General features: G+C 38.1%; 2 protein-coding genes across 2 annotated transcripts; both read left to right on the forward strand.

Moving 5' to 3' along the window:
* The first annotated feature begins 463 nt into the window (after nt 1-463).
* On the forward strand, nt 464-2,628 carry LOC104450788 (protein PSK SIMULATOR 1-like). Its single transcript, XM_010065481.3, has 4 exons — nt 464-1,138; nt 1,275-1,351; nt 1,638-1,682; nt 1,772-2,628. The coding sequence occupies exons 1-4, from the start codon at nt 1,052-1,054 to the stop codon at nt 2,319-2,321; spliced, it is 759 nt and encodes a 252-aa protein (XP_010063783.3). The 5' UTR covers nt 464-1,051; the 3' UTR covers nt 2,322-2,628.
* A 4,829-nt stretch (nt 2,629-7,457) lies between these two features.
* LOC104452287 (protein PSK SIMULATOR 1-like) lies at nt 7,458-14,031 on the forward strand. The gene is made up of 11 exons (XM_039314687.1): nt 7,458-7,633; nt 7,744-7,836; nt 7,940-8,030; nt 9,550-9,646; nt 10,186-10,280; nt 10,804-10,873; nt 11,178-11,281; nt 12,485-12,601; nt 12,738-12,814; nt 13,101-13,145; nt 13,241-14,031. Exons 1-11 carry the CDS (start codon nt 7,458-7,460, stop codon nt 13,689-13,691), a joined length of 1,416 nt encoding a protein of 471 aa, XP_039170621.1. The 3' UTR covers nt 13,692-14,031.
* Nucleotides 14,032-17,263: the final 3,232 nt, after the last annotated feature.

The following is a 17,263-nucleotide window of genomic DNA, read 5'->3' on the forward strand; positions in this document are numbered from 1 at the left end:
CCGTGATTGTCGTCCACCACCACCCGCCACTGTTCGCCGCCACCTGCTGCCGCCGTTTGTCGCCGTCCGCCGATCCGGCGAGCTTGCCAGAGGCTCGCCAGGCCAGGGCGAGGTCCGGCGAGCTCGCCGAGGCAAGCCCAACCACCGGCGAGGCTGGCCGGTGAGGCTCACCCATCTGCTGGGGAGGCTCGGTGGCAAGGTCGAGCGTCGCTGGCCAAATGAAGAAGAAGAATAGGAGAAAAGGGGAAAAAAAGAAGGAAAAAGGTAAAAAAAAAAAAAAAAAAAAAAGTATTTAAAAATTAAAAGAAATTAATTTGGAACATAATCAATTAGCACGGTATCAAACGCAATTTTATTCCAGAATAAAAAAATTTGGACAGTTACTAAATGTGTGTTTTTACTTAGAATCAGTTTTCGGGAATAAAATAAAAAATAATCATTTCTAGTCGAATCAGCTCCGGGAACAAAATCGTTACCAAACACGCTCTTAATCAATCAAACTCTTTTATTTGGAGTTTGGCCTCTGCTATAAGTGTCAACCATCTGTATGTTCTTATATTTACTCATTGTTAATTGTTGAAACGGTATGGAATATTCGTGTGATTAACAATTACTGCATAATGGTAATTAGCCTCTACAGAATAATCTGATTATCTTCCTGAAACTTGTTAAGATGATCTAATATGCTCGATTAATTTCTTTGCCCAATAAACTTCTGTTTTCTGAGTAGCATAAGAATATTGTGACTGGGAAAACTGTCAAATGGCTTGATGACATGAAGTCTATGAACACAAGGTCTTAGACATGAAGGTAGATTTTTTTTTTTTCCATGTTTACAAACCGTTAATTATCAACTCCAAGTGGCTCATATAGAATGACAATGTACTATGTACTGTTGCAAAGAAAATATTGGTGAAATAGCAAGAAAAGTGCTTGAGGAATCCATTACTGATTTCCTTTGGTGCTAAAGATGGACTTGGTATGGTCTTTTTTTGACCCATATAACTCCTATTCCAATTAGGCGGCTCATTCGGGCTCTGTAACTCCAACAATGAGAAATGAATTGTACCAAAGTCTGCCATCAGGTATAAAGTCAGCTATGTGCTTATGGTGGCGGCAAGTGCAGATTCAGGAAGAGGTGGTTAACATGTATTATGTAATCGTTTTTATAGAATGTACCTAGATATATTTATGTATATACTGCCGCGGACTATATCCTAAGCATAATGTGATTTCCTCATCTGGGGTATCCATCATGCGTGGTGTCTGCGCAGCCTACAATTCCAATTATTAAAGCTAAAATGGAGAAGACACTGTCGTGGCCTGCTCCACCTGCAGCTAACACAATCAAGTAAGTTGAGAAAGCATCTGCAAGCGTATGACAAATTGTGCTATAAACTTGAGAAATGACGTGTCTATACCATTGGTTATGTTTGAATTTGAATTGTCATCTCACACCGCTTATTTATAAAGTTTATCATGGGTTTGTACGCATGTAGTCTTCCTCCATCAAAAAATTTTAGCGCTTGGGTTGGACTTCCAATGGGAACCAGTCTTCCTCTCATACCATTGCTTTTTGAAGTTTTGATGCATGATTAACACATTACATAATTCCATTTTTCATTTGTTTGAACTAGAGCACACTATGGCTTTGCGAAACTGGGAGAATGGGCAAATATGAGGTACTTAAGCTTAGACCTTCATGTGCTCACCTTTGATGTTTTCTCGCCTTTGAACATCATCAAGATTGCCAACTGATATTCTTTTTCAGGTCCAGAGTAAACAAGAGACCCACTGGCAAGGGTGACTTCATCAGAATCAGCACTCTATATCACACTGATAAGGAGAAAACTGACCGCTACATTGTTGAACTGCTTTTCTGGCTTCACCAGCTGGTCTGCAAGAGCAGGGCAATGAACAATGGAGTTAACCGTTCACTTGATTTGACGGTTTCTTCTCTAAGCAATGAAGAGATCAGATTATCTTCTCACAGTTCGTGTAGGGATGTAAATAAGAGGGAGCTGATGCGAAGCACAAGTGAGACTCCGGAATCTGAAACAGGAAATCCCTATTCATGCTATTACCATCAACCGTGCACAGGTACTTGTGATTCTCCCACCAATACAAGTCCACGGGTTTCAGTTCTGATTCTGAAAACATTATCAATGAACCTCGGCATAGACATGATGACTGCATTGGATGTAATTGATGGAATTCACGCCCCTTGGAATTTGCGAGAAATCACCATGAGAAAAGCGATAACTACAGTTTGTACAATAATAAGTGTACATCTACCTCTTTTATACTGGGACTTGAAGTGAGATGGCGGACAGTAAGACATCATTTGGATATGTAGCGGATGCCAAAATGATATATCACATTGCCTGTTCGTCTTCTGATACGGTTAGAAGAGTATGTACGGTCTTGCAAGACCATGTGAACATCCATGTTGCATCTGACCGTAAGTGAATGTGTTGGATTCAAATAGTTATGTACGACCGTCTGCCATGCTTTGCTTTCACAGGTCGCCCGATTTGGGACAGTGTACGATCCAGGTCAACCGTTCAGGTGATGAATGTTAGGATACTAAGGTAATTACAAGTCTTGTTGTAATCTATGCCGTGATCGCCTGTGATTTCTTCCTGATCTAGTAATGCATTTTTAGTCTAAGTTCGCTTCCTATGGTCTCTGAATAATTCACTGCTCGGACATCTCATCTTCAAAAGAATCACGGGTAAGTTTTTTTGTGTCATGCTTTGAAAGATACTTTTCATTAATTGATATTTCCAGTTATGCCAACTTTTTAAAATTTAATCTAGCTGCATTATTATTATCGTTAAATATTTTCTTCTTACGTTACCATATTTAATATGTTCTACATACATTCATGTCGCAACGATAGTGGTAGTCCCATAATTTAATGTCTCAATAGAATGATAATGTTTAGAGATCATCATGAAATTTCAATGCAAAGTATCTTATAATGTGATAGAAACTATATTTTTAACTTGTCGCTATTGTAAAGATGTGTTTTCAAATAGTAATATAAGTTTGACATAAGCAATTGAAATATTGAACATCAAAAGATGATTGGAAAAAAAAAAGAATTAATGTGTCGACGAACACTATTGGATATGGTGAATGTTAATTGGTATTGTCTTGATCGCGTTACAAAACTTATCGAAATCGCCTTACTTTTCCTTCAAAGAATCCAAACACATGCTCGTTTAATGCCACTTATTGGTCAAATGACTTGTAATCTTTAGTCTCGATTCATATTGAAGTGTAATTTCTTTATTATTGGAGTTGGGCTTTATTATTAGTGATTAGTAATTTTACTGAATGTTAATCACTTTTTTTCTAAAATATATATCACATTTACAAATAAATCTTTTTTAAGTGTTCAGTTTTTTTTTTTTTTTTTCACGTGGAAGGTAATTTTTGTAATCAAATGTGAGCAACCTAAACAGTAGATTTTCATCCGTGCTCTATATAGTTGATCCAATGGTGCCCTTTGCTTTTTTGTTATTGGATGGTTGGGATTACTCACCAATAAAAATTTTGACAAGGAACCACGGAAGTCTACAATAGAAAAATGTGAAACGACTTGCCGTTTCTAACCAAAGAAAAAGAGCCGTTGCTTCTCTAAAGTCAAAATAGAAGACAACTGTTTTTTGAATTGTATCCGCCGAAGGTACAACGACGACGACCAAACCCTCAACTTCAATTTCAGCTCCTCCTCCGATCACTTCCTCAGCCGCGACGACCCCATCAACGGCGAGCATGACTACCCACTTCCCATTTCTCTTGCCGGTGGGTATCTGAAACTCGATTGCCACAATGCACAAGTCGTCATGAACAAAATTTACGAACGTGATTATGGTACAAACGTGACGAACTTCATCTATTTCCCGCTTGGATTACATGTGCGGAATCAGAGTCACCATCTCTCTTATTCAGGTGTATTAATGCTTCAAATCAAATTCAACCTCGTTAAATAGGTAGTGTTTTTATGGAAAAAAAGAAAAAAAAAATGTAGCTTTTAGACCTCAGTTGGCAGCATAGTAAAAATTAAGGCAATGACACGGATGATTCTTGAACTTCTCTATAATATTCTATGCGTGTCCTAAGCTTATTTTTTGTTTAATCTAATCACCGAATTCTCGTGTATTAATGTGGGTCGGCCTGTCTTCTTCTTCAATCAGAAAACATCTTTTCATTTCTTTTACGCGTGGAAGCCGTGTTAAAATCTAATGTCAAGTCAACATAAATTGTGATTATGTCGGCTCACGGTGGTGGATTCTTGAAAGTTGGAGGATACGGCCCGGTTCAAAAATGACTATAAGAATGTTCTTTTGAATGCAGGAAATGGGGACCATCCAAGACCTAGGAACTATCGACATTTTTTAGAAGTCTTTATATCATTTTTCAACACGGGATCAATAAGTGTCGAAAGTGTACTCTCCTAATACTTTCCGACATGTATCCGGAATTTTAACACATGATTCCGACACGCACGGGTCAATCTTTAAAAATTTCAATAAATAATGGATCAAAATATAAATATACAAAAATAATAAAATAATAAATAACAAAAAAATCTAATCTCCTCTCATTTTCTGTGACAAATAATTCACCTCCTAAATTTTTCCCCTCTTCTATTCTCATGTGATTTGACAAGCGAGTCTATAATATGTATTGTTTTTTCTTTCTCTCCAAGTTTGATGGACTATTGAAATTGAGTTGAATTTACAAATTGAAATAATTAATGATATTTGATATTTCTAATATAAATTTATTCTAGACTTTTTTTATTATTTTTATTTGTAAATTTGAACCGAATCAATTTGATTAAAGTAATCATAAAAACTAATTTATCGTATATATATAAAAATATTCATTTAATATATAACGTGTCACAACGTTTTTTTTTTTTTTTGATAAAATGTGTCACAACATTTAGAACTCTCTATTTGACAAAATAACGTGTTGGCGTGTTGTATTGTGTCATGTCGAGTGTCGCGTGTCAAATGTGGGTATTGGTATTACTTAGTCCAAGACAACCTCCCAACAATTTCCTAGACAATCGAGAGTTTGGGTGTATCAATTTCGGTTCGGGTTCCTCTTAATTTTAAAAGCTACGCGGAAGTGCTTTTGTAAGCGAGGCCAGGAGGAAGTTTCCCTCCAAGACAATCTCGTGGCCGTTTCCAGGACGACGGAGAGTCAACGGCTCTCGGTCGACTTGGAACTTAAGAAGCCAAAGTCAGGAACGAACGATCTCCCATCTCCCTCGGTTCATCCGGAGTCCCCCCGCCTCTCTACTTCCCGATGGTGTTCAAGAACTTGACGTTCATCCCCAACGATAATTACCTCAACACTCGCCCAGGCTCGCCGCCAGCCTTCACGCCATCGCCATCCGTGACTTCTCCTATTGTCTGTAGCGGTTGCGTGGGCATCATCAGTAGATTCGAGGAGCTGCAACTGTGGGATCGGTCCAGGTACAGTCCCTTCTCGGTCGTCGCTGTGAGTCCAGTCGCTAGAAACCTGGTCGTCCGTCCTAAACTCTGCTTAAAATCGTGGATTCTCTTTGGAAAGTTCACGTTTCATCTTAATTTCATGCGTCAGAGATGGAGGAGCTGTGGAGGAGGCGCAGGAGGAGAATCCCGTGGGAAGGAATGGTTCAGCGGGAAAAGCGAACCCAATTGCCGAAAAACCGGTAGAGCTTTTGGAGAGCTGTTGTTCGGATTAACATGTCCTTCATCTTTAGCGATTCATTAGCATAGCTTGGATGTCGTTGAACTTGTTCATCTTAGTTTCTGCGATGAACAAAGAAGACGAGCGTTAAAATGAATGTACATGTTGCTGATGCGTTCTCCCTGCACTTCTGGCCTTGTAATATTTCCGACAACTTGTAGCTGCTGTCCTTGCGCTTGGAGGTCTCAATATAAGTCTAATTCAAAACTGTACATATAAGTCAATCACCTTCTCCAGAATGGCTCTTCTCTTTTCTTTTCTCTACTTGTATAATTCTATCTAGGTTTTTCCCCCTAACTGTTGTGTGGTATTTTTTCCCGTAGTGATTCTGTTTTGCAGCGCGTCAAGGAGGATTTCCATAGTAAAAGCTTTCGTTTTTCAGATAAGTTTGTTGGGACTGGTCTACAAATCTCTATTTGGTATCAGAGCACCAGGATGTCTAGACGAAAATTGAGTCTCTGAGGCCCTTTCACATGTCTCCTGTTTAAATTTTATTTTCTCCCTCCAAATATGAGCCCACATTCAGCAGACGTGTAAGTTAACGGAAGCTAACTCCATGGTATAATTTCTGTTTTTTAATGCACTGCCGAACTTTAGTGACCATGAAAGTATGCTATCCGAGTGCTAAAGTGCGATCATTTCGTACAAATTCAATTGTTCATGGGACTTTCTCATGATGAAATAATTTTTTTCGCTTTGTGCTTTTGTATTAAATGTTACTAAGTTGCTTCAGAATTGCAGTCATCTGTTTGTCCACTCTTTAGACTGGCGTTTTATGAGTCAACAGATTGAACCTTGAGTTGCAGAAATCATGCTTGATCTGGAATTTTGTAATTCTAGTGTGAATTTGATCCTAGAATTCTAGTGTTCTTTCCGTGTAGTGGGATATTTAATCTTAACGATGTGTAAGAACAGAAATGGAAACTTGTTGGCCAGTGTTGGTCAGGTAGTGGCAATGTGGCGATAATTGATCTGCCTAAATTCTTGTCGTCATCATGCTTCTGCATGCCTTTACCCTCATGACCTGTCCGTTCTACTTTTTTCCCTGTAATGCAATAAATGTTGGATCTTCATCCTGCTGTCACTTAACTGAGCTTTTACCAGCTAAAAGAGAAAAGGCAAGTGAAGTAGCAAACAGGACATTGTGTCAATTTTTTTTTTATTTTTATATATTTATAATGTGTAGGGATAACCCACTTTTTTTGTTTTCTGTTAGTCCTGTTGACTGGTGCCTGAAGGCACTTCTTAAGAGCTGCTACATATAGGAAACTTGTATTTCCACAACACTGAAGTTAGTAAAAATGGAATGATTTCTTATGTTAAAGCATGAATTACATAGTGCCGGAAGATCAGCATTCTACATTTGCAAAGCACATCCTGTAGCTTAGAAAGTGCTCTAAGGGCATCCCTCAAGATTTTCTTGTGATTTTGTTGTGGACAGTCCAGGGATTATCTTTAGGTACTGATGATGTCAGGACATGGCACAGCATTTTCCTTTTAAAGATTCAAAGGACCTGTTAATTTTGTTGTTTAATATAGTTTGTTTGTCGGTAGGTCAAGGAAGTCGGCCTTATAGCCAAGGCAGTTGGAGTTCTGGATGCAATTGGTGGTACTATGACAACTTTTAACATAGACAGCAGTTTCATGTCAAGAAGTACAATGAAAGAGAAGATTATATCAGTTTTGGCCTTTGAAGGAGTGCAATGCCTCGTATCAACAGGAGTGCAAATACTATCACAAAGGGTGCCAACCTTATGCAATCCCTCTCAGAACAAAACATTATATATTTGAAAGACGAATTTCTCCCCTCAGAAGGAGTGCAATGCCTCGTATCAACAGATATGGATGAACTATTGAGAATTGCTGCTGCTGACCATAGGTAGTCCATGCAGGATTACCATTTGTTTTACCTTAAGCTACATATGGGGAAATGTGCAACTTTAAATTAGGATGTGTGGAACTTTACTATCTTGCTGTGCAATCTGACAGGGAAGAATTGCGATCTTTTAAAGAAGAGGTGGTGTGGTTAGGAAATCAATGCAAAGATCCTCAATTCTACAATTTGGACCGTTATTTCGTTAAGTAAGCAATTGAGTTGTTTTATTACTGCTTCTGCTTAAACACAGCTTTCCAGGTAATTGCCAACCTTGCACCTGCCTCTCTCTCTCTCTCTATTGTCTCACAGGATGGAGTCAACACCTCAACGAGGGACACCATCAAGGAAAGATGCATGGGTGGCAATGCTGCCATTAATGAATCTTGTTCAGTCTACATCTGTGAGTACTTCAGCTAGCCATGCATTATTACTTAGGTTAAGAGAGTGTCTGCGGCATGTCTTAGTTATTTCTTTACATTGCAAATCTGGAGTTGCACCTCATGGCAAAATTTTCTTGCTGAGAAATCACTTTCCGTATCATCTGGGTGATTTTCCAGAGCAATGTAAGGTGGACGGAGTAACCTTGTTTTGATTTTTCATCCTCTAGGAGGTTATTTCAATCAATTTTCTTTTCCCTTCTCTCGTATTTTAATCTTTCAGAGATTCTTTCAATCATATTGCTGTGTCCTTTTACCCTCTAGATGAACTTTCAGTAATTTTTCTTGTCTTCACATCATATTCGATTATTGCTATTGCGTTGTGTCAGAAATTACCACCTGTAATCAAAATGAAAAATTATGCCCTTAAAGTCTAAGTACAGCTAACCTCACCCTACCTGCCAAAGTTAATTTCCATGCATCTGGAAATTTCAATTGAGGAGGAAGGCCTTCTGGTCAAGTAGTTTGCTTACTTCTTGCGACTACTTTTGCAATCAGGGTTATCCTTGAACCTGCAGGTAGCACCCTGCTTATAAGTTCCTCAAAATATCACTTCTGTGAGGCATTATATAATGATGCTAGCAGAGATGGTACTTGGGATTCATTCAGATATTGTCAGTGTGGAAAGGCAGTACAGAAATTTAGGATCTAAGCATTCAAATACCTCAGTAATAAGTTTGGAGGTGTGTCATCAATGTGACTTGCCGCTTGCATAAATTTTCTCTCCTACAGTCTTCCAATCCAGTAAAATTATTAAGACAGGAACCATTTGCAAAGTTTTCTACACTGCATATAGAAGGCATTAATCATTAACATCAAACTTTCTGTTGGTCAAAAATGAAGGGGGAATAGAGCACTAGTTATGGATTCACCAGGAGGAGCACAACACATATTCAGAAATAAAAAGAGGTGTCTCTGGAGTCTGGACATCTTCAAAAACTGACATTAGTTAACTACAATCTCACCAACATGTAAACGCCCACCAGTGAAATTTCCTAACAAGCCTAAAATGTAGAACAAAGAGATGTAAGTAACACTTTCGTATCTAGTAACAATCTTTCACAAAATACAGCAGTCCCAAAATTATTCATTATCTCCTGTCGGTAGCAGAATGTAGTGCAAGTTTCGTCGTTTTCTTTTGAACATTCATCTGTGAAATCTAATCGTGAATTTATATTCCTGAAACGGAAATTTGAATTTGATGTAGAACAGAACCTCTAGCAGTTTACCTGTCATTATATCATTAACACTGGACATACAAGCAGTGCTGTCACCTTATTGGAAAATGTATAATGCACCCACTTTCTTTTAGTCAATTCTACTATTTAGTAAGATGGTGAATGAAAATCGTACTTACTCACGACTGAAAGAAAGAGTGCAATGAATACATTCAATGACTAGCCACTATTGTTTTTCAACCCCAGTGTGTCTGGAATGTCAGGTTATTTCATTGTAACGATTACTAGTCTTTATGAATGACAGGAGTTGTATCCCAATTTGCTTGGCTTGGACAGACTCCAGCAAGATTATGAGCATAAGCAGCAAGAACATATTAGCCTTGATGAGAAAGATAAAAACCGTGAGTTCTCAAGACATTATGTCTTGGTTACAGACTATGGTGCTTTTGTCACAGCTTCTAATTTGCTTGCATCAGTATCTCCTTGGATGGTGACCTCATATGTCAAAGATATAATTTCCTTGACACACTTGTTCATTGGCTTGTTCAGGAGTCCAGGCATTTTGATATTCAATGTGACTGGTGTATCATTCTCTGGGCCTTAAATGGTCTTGAATCATTTATATTGGTTTCTACTGCTTGCTCAATGCATCATCCTTGTAGTGATTCTAAATTTGCACCGTCTTTCCTCTTTACATGATTGGACCAGTCTAACCTATTTTTTTGTTGCTGGTTGAGAACTAGCACTTACTCATAATTTTGCAACTCTAATCTTGGGTTGAGGGAGGCATCTTAGTGCTTTGATTTGAAAATATGTATACTGGGATGGGGGAAACTGTAACTCCTCATGGTCTATAGAGTGTGTCAAATTAACTTTTTCCTTGTATAATTTATAATATTTGGTAAAAAGCTTGTCCTTATTGTTATTTGATGGGTGAAAGAGAGGCTTTCAATTCTGAGGTCAGAGCTAAGGAGTCGGTTGAGGCATGTGAGAAGTTTGAAGAAGAAATCGCTTTGGTCAAGGGCTCTGAAAGAGGTACCTAGTTAATTCTGCTCTTTCAGCTTTTCCCTAGACTTTGGTCATGTCAATATATTCTCAATTGCGTAGACTAACAAATTGTTTATATTTATGAGGAAAAAGAAAGATCTTTTCCCCGAAAGATCTCTATATTTTCTACTCAATAAGCTTCAAACAGAAACAGAAAATTTCATCTTCTAAAGTCACAAAAAATCCTTTTCCCTGTCCAATATCTACTGCGGTTTTTGCAGACTTAATTTTCAAATGATGCAACAATGCCCTAGAAAATAAATTGTGTTTTAGTTAGGAGAACTGGAGCAACAAGGATGATATTTCTTGCGGAACTTTTATGGATATGAGATCAAAGATAAAAATGAACAAGAGAAAACTGGTAAATTAATAATATGAGACAAGCTGTCAGGTGGATTTACCCATTACATTGTTTCAGGACTTGGAATGCCTAGCTTAGAAGCATTTTGTCTTCTTATCAGATATGATGGAAACAATTGCTGATACAACAGTCTTACTATTTGCTCTTAAGGTGGTGGAGAAGCTTGTGGATATTATCCTTTGCCTCCAAATGGAAGTTTCCAAAGCCTTTGGTAGTGCTGGTATGCTTTTTGAAATGCAAAGATTCTCTTCCACTTAAAATGTCTTCTGCTGCAAAGAAGAAATATGGACAATACTTAGATGAAATCAGAATAAGATGCACTGTGATGACTGAAATGGTGCTACTATTTTTCTACATAAGTTTTGGTGCTTACAAATAAACTTTGTTCCATTCCCTTGTCATCCACCACATTTTACTTGGTTCATCATTCATCATATCTATTTGTCCTCCTATTGAAGTCCAAGATAGGAATATTAATCTCTTTATCGAAACCCTTGTAATATTTTCCATCTTTAACCATTCAGATTGTGAAAGAGCAGCAGGAGATTCTGCCGGCAATGGTAGTAAATTGGGGTCTTCTGGCCTGGCTTTGCACTATGCAAGCATTATAACTCAAATTGACACTATTGTGAGTCCATAAATTTTTCCGATTTTTACTCTTCTGGAGTTCTCATTTCCTAGTCTATTTTTTCCTTTCCATTTTCGTTTAAGTGTGTGCATCATAATTTGGGTTCTTGAACTAATCATGATAAAAAAAGCACATGTATGGTAGCTGTAGGATTCTTCATTGCCTATCACTCCTAAGACACTAATATTGCAGTCTGCATCCATTCACTCTGGACCAGATATTTTGTGATGTGGAATGATCTGGAAAATGCCAAGAACAATTTATGCATGCATAATTTGACAACAAATATACAGACATCATTTGCTTATCAGAATCCTAAAGTTCTCAACCTGAATTCAACATGAACTAGAACAGGAAAGAGGCTTGAAAATTTTACGCAGTTATATACCATTAAGAAACCGCTCTTAAATACAGATTGATCTGTCAAGCAGGCTGACCAGCCATCCAAGATCTCTCAAGTATTGACTAGAACCTACCCGTATTAACTATAAATATCAAAAAGACATATTTGCTAACCACAATCCTAAAGTTTTCAACCTGAAGCCAACACTGAGAAGAACAGGAAAGTGACTCAAAGCTGTTGAATCTGTCATTGAGTACATCTAATATGGTTAGTGTATATGCATCTACTAATGCATTGGAATTAGTATAGTTCTCCGCATGATCTCTAATCAATCAGACTCTTTTTATTTGGAGTTTGGCCTCTGCTATAAGTGTCAACCATCTGTATCTTATATTTACTCAATACTGTTGATTGCTGAAACAGTGAGGAATATTCATGTGATTAACAACTATTGCATACTGGTTCTTAGCTTCTGTAGAATAATCTGATTATCTTCCTGAAACTTATTAAGATGATCTAATATGTTTAATTAATTTTTTTCCCAATAAACTTCCGTTTTCTCAGTAGCATAAGAGTACTGTGACTGGGAAAACTGTCAAATGGGTTGATGATATGAAGTCTATGATCACAAGGTCTTAGACATGAAGATAAGAATTTTTTTTTTTTCCATGTTTACAAATTGTTATTTATCAACTCCCAAGTAGCTCACATAGAATGACAATGGACTATGTATTGTTGCAAAGAAAATATTGGTGAAATAGCAAGAAAAGTGCTTGAGGAATCCATTACTGATTTCCGTTGGTGCTAAAGATGGACTTGGTACGGTCTTTCTTGACCTGTGTAACTTCTATTCCAATTAGGTTGCTCATTCGGGCTCTGTAACTCCAACAATGACAAATGAATTGTACCAAAGTCTGCCACCAGATATAAAGTCAGCTGTGAGCTTTTGGCTGCGGCAAGTTCAGATTCAGGAAGAGGTAATTAATGAGTATTATGTAATCGTTTTTACAGAATGTACCTAGATATATTTATGTATATATTTCCATAAACCAGTTCTTAAGCAGAATATGATTTCCTCATCTGGGGTAACCATCATATGTGGTGTCTGTGCAGCCTGCAATTCCAATTATTAAAGATAAAATGGAGAAGACACTGTCATGGCTTGCTCCACTTGCTGCTAACACAATCAAGTAAGTTGCGAAAACATCTGCAGGTGTATGACAAATTGTGCTATAAACTCAAGAAATGACGTGTCTTTGCCATTGGTCATTTTTGAATTTGGATTGTCATCTCACACCACTTGTTTATAAGGTTTATCACCGGTTTGTATGCATGTAGTCTTCCTCCATTGAACAATTTTAGTGCTTGGGTTGGACTTCTAGTGCGAACAATTCTGCCTCTCATACCATTTGCCTTTTGAAGTTTCGATACATGATTAACTCATATTGCATTCCATTTTTTGTTTGTTTGAACTAGAGCACACTATGGCTTTGCGAAACTGGGAGAATGGGCAAATATGAGGTACTTAAACTTAGACCTTCATGTGTTCATCTTTGATGATTTCTCGCCTTTGAACATCATGAAGATTGCCAACTGATATTCTTCTTCACTTCCAGACTAAACCAGAGACCCACTGGCAAGGGTAACTTCATCAGAATCAATACTCTTTATCATGCTGATAAGGAGAAAACTGACCCCTACATTGTTGATCTGCTGTTCTGGCTTCACCAGCTGGTCCGCAAAAGAAGGGCGATGAACAATGGAGTTACCTGTTCTCTTGATTTGACGGTTTCTTCTCTAAGCGATGGAGAGATCACATTATCTTCTCACAGTTCGCGTAGGGATGTAAATAAGAGGAAGCTGATGCGAAGCACAAGTGAGACTCTGATATCCGAAACAGGAAATCCCTATTCATGCTATTACCATCTACCGTGCGCAGGTTCTTGTGATCCTCCCACCAATACAAGTCCAGGGGTTTCAGTTCCGATTCTAAAAACATTATCGATGGACCTCGGCATAGACATGATGACTGCATTGGATGCCATCGATGGAATTCCCGCCCCTTGAAGTTTACAAGCAATCACTGTGAGAAAAGCAATAGCCACAGTTTGTACAATAATAGGTGTACGTCTACCTCTTGTATACTGGAACTTGAAGTGAGATGGTGGTCAGTAAGATATCATTTGGATATGTAGCGGATGCCAAAACGATATATCACATCGCCTGTTCGTCTTCTGATATGGTTAGAAGAGTATCTACGGTCTTGCAAGACCATGTGAACATCCGTGTTACAGCTGACCATAAGTGAATGTGTTGGATTCATATATATATGTGTACAACCGTCCGCCGTGCTTTGCTTTTTGCAGGTCCTCCAATTCGGAGACAGTGTACGATCAAGGTCAACTGTTCAGGTGATGATTGTCAAGATAGTTAATTACGAGTCTCGTTGTGATCTATGCTGTGATCACCCACGATTTCTTCCTGCTCTAGGAGCGCCTTTAGTCTAAATTCACTTCCTATGGTCTCTAAATAATTCACTGGACATCTCATCTTCAACACAATTATGGGTAAGTTTTCTGCCTCATGCTTTGTAAGATAATGGCTTCAGGCTTCTACCGTGTTGGTAGTTCTCGTGCACCTTATTCCTAGCCTCTCTTCTTTGACCTAAACAAGTTCGCTGTATAAGAAAATCTCAATTAAACCATAGGGCAGGTTTGGAACCCTCAGCCGAGTTTGTTGACTGAGTAACCTAAGCCGAAAAAGTGGAGCGACCAACTCTTATTATATGATATTATTAAAGGTCCCTAGCCTATCTATCCAACAGGCCTTGCTCGTTAGCGCTAACCTTTGATTGCAGTTTAGGCTTGACTAAGAACATAGAAAGGGCTTTTTCAGCTTACTTTGCTACAGCGGACCATTAGTAGGGTGCCTCTTTGTAGGCTTGAAGGACTTCGCACCGTGACAAGTGGTATCAGAGCCAAAGGCTAGGCCTGGCCATAGCCAAGGAGAAGAACCCGTAGGCTGGTGCCATCGAAGAGGCTCGACGGGAGTGGACTCCTTATCGTGTGGATTGCCTTGTTACACAACTGGAGGGAGAGATTTCGAGCGGTTGCTTCTCTGGAGAAAGACGGGCTGGTTATGCGAACCATGATGGAAGGCCAAGAGCAAGGGCCTAAAGTTTCGTCTCTCAGAAGCAAGGACTCGAAGAAGAAGCCTTAGGCCAATAACTACGAGCTCAAGATCAGGAGCCAAAGCGGACCGAGAAGAAAGAAGGCAGGCTTCATCTACTCCAAGCCCTTGAAGAAGTCAAGGTTTGGAACCCCAAAAAAGGAATGTAAATGGAATTAGTTTGTTTCTTCCTCAAATTGGATTAATGGATTGTCCGTCCAACTCTAAATGATAACAGAATGCGTATGTCATTAAAAGGAATTCCAATAAGGCGATAAATATAGTATACCACAAACCTTATTTCCTATATGAGGGAGGAAGCAAATTGAAGAACCCGAGGACATGGGAAAAACTCAAATTTATTATTAGCCAAGGAAAATGACTTTATATATATAACTGGTATGTCTTACTCATAGAAGGGCCAACCTTATCCCCTCAGGCACTAGGCGATCTTCTTTTTCATTTAACCCCTTGCCCTTGAAGGTGGCGAGGAAGAAAAATGCTTTGAATAGAATGCAAACGACTGACAATAGCAAGCTGCTAGTTAGGCCGCAAGGAAGAATAAATCCCCCCTGCTTGAGAATCCGCGAAAGAAGATGCCCACTTCTGTTTTTGCAGAATAAGGGCTGGTGCTGTAATATGCTAGATGTCGGTGAAAGGAAGGGAATGAAAGTTAGACATTGGTATGATCTGATCTCTTTCTTTATCATTTCATTCTGGAAATATGCTCATAAAGGACTAGCCTGAATGACCGATTCCTATTCCTACTTATAAGCTTTCGGCTAATCCTATACGACTTTTTTAGGCAAATTTGCTTTTTATTGTGAAACTAGGCTAGTCGTCCAAAATGAATTAGTCAATGCGCTAAGTAATCTCCTTGCCTACCCGCGTCAGGAGAAGGTAAAAGTCATTGCTGCCGACTCACATGCTACTTTGAATCCTTACAAGACAAGAACAGAAATCAAATTTATAGCGTCATGTGACTGAGTAACTGAACTCAATAAAAATAGAAATCTCATGATCAAGACAAACAGTTGATTGACAGGGACTCTTTTACTGGTTTGATAAAGAGAACTTACTGGACCAAAACGCCTATATAATTTTAATACTTATTGCCAAAAAGATATATATTCTTTTATTTATGGATGAAATAACCTCATCTTCAAGGTTTAAGCTTTTTTTGTATGTAATGGTTGAGGCTTATGGCGTGACCGAGGGAAAGATCTCACCGGGATAGAACTTCTTCTCGCATAAAGATTACTTGATAGATTAAGCACTTCACTTCTTTCAAAATAGGAAGAAAAGGCGTAGCTCTCTTTCTGCTGTTAGCAGAATTCGTTACTATATTCTAGCTTAGATAGCTTAGATTGAAGAGTTGTAGCTTTGCTTTATGAAATAGTCATTTTCTCGTTATTAGAGAGAAGCGGAAGCCTTAGAAGGGACATACACCGGTTACAACTGAAGAAATCTCCAAAGCGACCATTCTTAATGCAGTGTCCTGTCCATCGAGAAATGGAAGGCATCCCATTATTCGATATTGTTTCCCATCAAATTCAATCCCCGTTTCGACTTGCGTTTGAAGGAAACGTCAGCTTCCTCCCTTCCTTGCAACTCGTGGGTAGACACTTGGATCCACGCCTTCTTGAGCAGAAAGACCTGAAGGAAAAGGTCCCGTCGTGTACTTATTCGTTCTGTTTCCCTCACTAGAGCATGGGTTTACTTTGTTGTTTAGCTTAGGACACGTTCCAGAATCACCTACTGATAATGTTTATCCCTTGCTTCAGCACACATATCCTAGGTTAAAAGAAAAACAATCTCTAGGTTTTTTATTACTAAACCATATAGCAGCCTCATCTTTTAGTTTTAGATGGAGAAAGAGATTTAATCAACCCTAATGGATGCCCTCATCACTAGACAAATATCGGCTGGAAATATTACTTAATTAGTTCTAAAACTATTACATGGATGTCAATTTAACCAAAAACTTCCCAAGTTTGTCCCTAACAAATGCATATTTAGAATTGCCTCGGTTTATTTTCAAAATAAATTCGCATATTTCTTCCTTTCTTGTGAAAATTTCATTGCCAACAGTTGTCTTTTTTAAATGTTTTGCATTAATTGATAATTCATGTTAATTATTTTTCCATACTTTTTTAAATTTAACCTGGCTGTTTTATTATTATTATCATTTAATATTTTCTACTTATGTTACCATATTTAATATGTTTAGTAGACATTCATGTCACAACAATAGTTGTTAGTCCCATACTTTAACGTCGCTGCAATGATAATGTTCAGAGATCATGAATTTACATTATCATGAAATTTCAATGAAAAGCATCTTATAATGTGAGAGAAACTATACTTTAAGATATTTTTTCAAATAGTAATGTTAGTTAGACAAAAGCAATTGAAGTGTATAACGTCAAAAGATGATTAAAAAAAAGAAAAAGAATTAATGTGTTAAAGAA

Source organism: Eucalyptus grandis, chromosome 6 (assembly GCF_016545825.1).
Source record: "Eucalyptus grandis isolate ANBG69807.140 chromosome 6, ASM1654582v1, whole genome shotgun sequence".
NCBI lineage: Eukaryota > Viridiplantae > Streptophyta > Magnoliopsida > Myrtales > Myrtaceae > Eucalyptus > Eucalyptus grandis.

Bases quoted from the DNA above. Each gene is read 5' to 3' on its own strand.
- LOC104450788 (XM_010065481.3), top strand. From the start codon at position 1,052: ATGAGAAATGAATTGTACCAAAGTCTGCCATCAGGTATAAAGTCAGCT. The intron at 1,352-1,637 runs GTAAGTTGAGAA...TGTTTGAACTAG, and splicing joins CCTGCAGCTAACACAATCAA to AGCACACTATGGCTTTGCGA. The intron at 1,683-1,771 runs GTACTTAAGCTT...ATTCTTTTTCAG, and splicing joins GGAGAATGGGCAAATATGAG to GTCCAGAGTAAACAAGAGAC.
- LOC104452287 (XM_039314687.1), top strand. From the start codon at position 7,458: ATGCCTCGTATCAACAGGAGTGCAAATACTATCACAAAGGGTGCCAAC. The intron at 7,634-7,743 runs GTAGTCCATGCA...GCAATCTGACAG, and splicing joins ATTGCTGCTGCTGACCATAG to GGAAGAATTGCGATCTTTTA. The intron at 8,031-9,549 runs GTGAGTACTTCA...TATGAATGACAG, and splicing joins ATCTTGTTCAGTCTACATCT to GAGTTGTATCCCAATTTGCT.